The 4,611-nt window shown below is 39.8% G+C and overlaps 1 protein-coding gene across 1 annotated transcript; it reads right to left on the reverse strand.

Annotated features, from left to right (window-relative positions):
• Window positions 1–1,058: 1,058 nt before the first annotated feature.
• Window positions 1,059–3,676, reverse strand: LOC124695682. The gene is made up of 6 exons (XM_047228506.1): window positions 3,549–3,676; window positions 2,993–3,214; window positions 2,617–2,794; window positions 2,299–2,515; window positions 1,898–2,040; window positions 1,059–1,528 (listed from the first exon to the last, which is right to left on the reverse strand). The coding sequence occupies exons 1-6, from the start codon at window positions 3,659–3,661 to the stop codon at window positions 1,160–1,162; spliced, it is 1,242 nt and encodes a 413-aa protein (XP_047084462.1). The 5' UTR covers window positions 3,662–3,676; the 3' UTR covers window positions 1,059–1,159.
• Between the last annotated feature and the right edge of the window lie 935 nt (window positions 3,677–4,611).

Here is a 4,611-nt window from a genome sequence, read left to right on the forward strand (position 1 = left end):
ATTTTTATGAAACTTTAAAACATGATTTTAAACTTTTTTTTAAATCAGTTGTGTCCATGTACACCAAATCTCTGCCCGAGATAAAGAACAAGGAAGTGGTGGGAATCCCTGGAGACTGTGGCGCAGGATCGGGACGTAGGTTGGATCGTACGACGGAGGACTAGCAACGCAACCTCCAAAGGAACAGAATCCTTTTCGGGTATAACTACTTTGAGTAGGAAACATTTCCCTACTTCACTTCCCTAGGTCTACGCACATTGTTGCTGCCTCCCTACGTGCTTCTCACAATTTGGAATTGGTGTATTGTAACTATTTAAGTTATGGAATAATGAGGAAACATTACCTATGTACATGAGATACCTACCATTATCCGTGCAAAGCTCTACTCGTCTCGTGAGGAGTCTAAGGACATACCATATCTCAATCTTATAGTGGCAAGGTTTATGTTGACAATCAGCTTTCAAGTGGAAATATAAGTGTTCACTACTGATGTTATATTGCTATCTCCATTCTTCTCCAAGCCATTCTCTAAGATGTTGTTCAGTACTACTTTTTTGATGTAATTTGTTCTTAGGTGAATCCTTTACAGGAAGCGGTTTTCTTAATCAAGTTTGAAATATAAGGAACATAATTGTAAAGAACGCTAACCAAATTATTTCCAAAGTTTCATATGCAAATTCATGAATCAAGATGTATTAACGACATGTTACTTTCAGTACTTTTTCTAAATCAAGTATGTTATACTCACTCCGTCCATAAAAGGTTGTCGGAAATTTATCTAAAAAATTTACATCGAGGTGGTTGAAAACAACTTTTCTTTCTCAGAAGGCTGAATAAAACAGGTGCAATAACATTATGTGTGCACGCAAACCCTTCTTTTAATATGGCCTATTTGCTGTCGATCGAGCTCGAGAAAGATGGCTTATGTAGACTCATCCTAATGTTACATGTGCATTGCATTGCACTGCACGTTTACTAATTAACAGAGATGAACTAAGAGCCGGACAAATTTTCATGGGTATGTCCGTAGGTGCAGGCGTGCAGCTACTCTCCTAGGGACACATATAAATGCTGTGTCAAGGCAACATTCGAGGGCAATTACGCCACTCAAGAGCATTAGTTATCTGGCCATTAGATACAGACTCTGGATAGATCACGTTCAACTGATTCGTCTAGCCGGTACGACATACTTATCCCTCTTTGCATGGTCACCCCTTCTGTTGTCCACCTCCAATTTGCTGCGCCTAGCCTCATTTCCTTCCTTAATCATGACATCCCCTCTGCTGTCCACTTCCAACTCGCTGCGCCTAGCCTCCTTCGGGATGTTGTGCCCCCTCAACTTGCGACTAGCCAGCTTCAGGATGTTGTCCACCTCCAAATTGCGCCTAGCCTCCTTCCCTTCCTTAATCCTGCCATCCCCTCTGTCCACCTCCAACTTGCTGCTCCTAGCATCCTTCCCTTCCTTAATCATTCGTCTCACCCTAACCTCCTCTTCTATCAGCCAAGCCTCTTCACGGACGGCAAATAACTACAAAATGGGGCAAGATGTCAGTTGTCGTTCTCTACAAATTAGAGATTTCATATGAATGATAACTCAAATTTTTAACAGTTGTGATATTCAACTCCTGTCTGGTATTCTTTCTGATCCTAGACTTCAGGGTCCTTGAATGCTTTTGATAAATTCAGAGGTAACCTAGATATTACTGGATCCTCTCTGGATGCAGTACAGTTACCTATCCTAATTTGCGGCTAACTTAGAAGTGCAATAGATAATAATTTAAGCTGCAGCCTGTAGTTGGCTGTTTATTTTTGATTAACTAATTTGATTCTGTATACACGCTAGGAAAACCACAACAGTGAATTAAACATAAAAATATCCTCCAGTAAATTATCACACCTTCTCAAACAAATCAACTCCAAGTGCATGAGAACGCCGACGTGATCGAATAACATGAAACTTGTTGCGGCGACCACGGTTGTATACGTCATCATTAGGGTGTTTAATGTCATCCATTTTATCTTCACACACAGCGCATTCACCTTCAAAAAGAGGTAAAAATAGGTGAGGTATACAACATTGCCATAGCTAGCTAGCATCCACATTTGACTTAAGTCAGTCTTATAAACAATCTTCAACAATTGCTTGGAATTTTTTTTTGCCTTTCACATGTTTGCTTGCTAACTTATTATTAGTTAGCGTCTTTACTTAAGAGTGCACTACTGCATGCAAAAGCTACCAACTAGAAGTGCATGGAAAAATTTGATAAATTAAAATTGTAAAGTTCAAATAGAAAATACCATTGTGATCAGGTTTAACTATGCAGATACAGGTGAGCACATATGCTTCATAATCACCACTCATACACGTGACTTCAGCAAAATATAGATCGTTGTTGGGATCAGCTCCTTTAGTCTTCATGGTCAGATTGAAATGAGAATAAGACCTATAAATACAGTCTTTCCCATCAAAACATGAATTGTGACCCACAATACCTTCTACTTCATATGCACGATCCTAAAATGTAAGAATGGTAAGTGTCAGCGAGCGTAGCATTAATACAATGTCATTTAAGCAAATGCAACCAAGAGAGAGAGGGAGAGAGAGAGAGAGCAGACCCCCAGAAGATCATTGTCCTCGTTGTGCATGTCTAGTAAAGCCTTTAGCAATTCCCGTGTTGTGCAACGGGTCGTACAGGAAGCAAAAGCTTCTGCTGAGTGCTTCCTTGTGCCATCATGATACCAGTATAGAGTGTTTCGTACGGCTCTCTCCTCATCAGAAAGGCCATCCATGCACCTATTTCAGATATGGAGTATTGTTAACAACAGCATATTTTATTAAATAGAAAGTGCAGAATATAAATAGAATAGCCAATGACAAAGGATCTGAGTTGATAAGTTTGCATTCCAGGTGCACAAGGACATATATGTAGTAATAAGTTTGCATGCAAGGTACACACGGACATATATAGGTAGTAAAGTTGAGTGACTTTACATCATTTCTCGCTGAACAACATGATGTGAATCAATAGCTTCCTGGGCTTTCTCTAAGGTCTTAAATGGCCCTCCACAGTCAGGATATGTATGGAAAAATCCCTCCTTGTCAACTCTGACAAAATATTTTATAAATAGACCAGTGGGCACCAACGAAGAAACAAATGAAGATGATATGAGAGCCATGCCAAGCTTCAATGCCAAGGGATCTGGCACCCCAGACCTGAAGTGGAACACAAAAAGGTATGATTTTGATTAGATCAGAAATAGGAAATAAGGTGGAACAGAAGTCTGCTACTTCATGCATGCATTGCAAAATTGGTTCACCCGCTCCAAACCCAAAAAGTATGATTCGATTAGATCAGAAATAGGAAATGAGGTGGAACAGAAGCAATATGCTACTTTTTCATGCATGCATTGCAAAATTAGTTCGCCCGCTTCAAACCCATTCCAAACCATCAAGTTTAGACCAAAATGAAATCCCAGGTGTAATAAACTTTTAGTGGTCAACAGACGATTTAAAACAGAGAGAGAGAGAGAGAGAGAGAGGTTCATACAACAGAGACTGCAGCAAAGAGGGAGAAACGCTAGTGATGCACGATTTGTCCACTGCTGTAGTGTCAAGCAACTCCTTCAAGAGCCTGAAGTAAAAAAAGGGGCAAACTGTCATGTAGAAAAATCAATATGGTTTCAACAGAGTAAAGAAAGAAGCAGCGACAAGGAACATAGATCAAAATGATCTTTTCATCAAAATACCACGCTGTGAACTGCTGTTGATGTGCTTGATCTGTCTGTTAGAAAACTGCCACCGGCAAGAGAGTAAAGGAAGTTGGGCTGCTTAGATGTGAATAATCTTCTCGTATATGTGCTTGATCAGATTGTTTCACAAATTACAGAGGCAAGAGAGTAAAGAAAGTTTAGGCTAACTGGTTCAACATGGTCATCAAGTTTATTTAGTAATTTATTCAAGTGGTAATGTTCTATCCGAAGCTCATGTAGAGACATTAATATCAGAGTGTGAAGTAGCTCACTGGACTGCCTACTACAAATCTAAATACAAGGCTGTTCAAAATGGGCATTGGATTTCTTTAGTAGTTTAAGTGGCAATCTTCTGTCAGAAGTTCATGGAGAAATATTGATATTAGAGTGACCTACACCTTGGAGACACACATGAACCCTAGCGCTAGCTATCAACATACCATCCCCAGGCAAAAGTTCGAGAGTTCGAGAGACATTAATATCAGAGTGTGCAGTAGCTCAGACTGCCTACTACAAATCTAATTTACAAGGCTTGGTGTTGTCAACTAATTTCTCCGTCCTTGGTTGGTGACACCAAGATACTCAAATGAAGTTGGTTCGTAACACCAAGATACTCAATGAAGCTCATCAAGGTGCAGTGCAGAACTGCATGTGCTGAGTGTGATGGCAGATTCTCGAAATGGTGATGCATGCTCAACAAAAGGACAAATCTTTTGAGTGATTTGATGAATGTGGTAGTCAGCTATGCACAGTTTTATTAGAAGACCATACCAATTGATGTATGATGGTAGGTAGCTATGCACAGTTTTATAGCCATGCGTGTAAATGATAAAGAATCTAAGTTGGTCCACAATGTGTACT

This window comes from Lolium rigidum, chromosome 3 (assembly GCF_022539505.1).
Source record: "Lolium rigidum isolate FL_2022 chromosome 3, APGP_CSIRO_Lrig_0.1, whole genome shotgun sequence".
NCBI lineage: Eukaryota > Viridiplantae > Streptophyta > Magnoliopsida > Poales > Poaceae > Lolium > Lolium rigidum.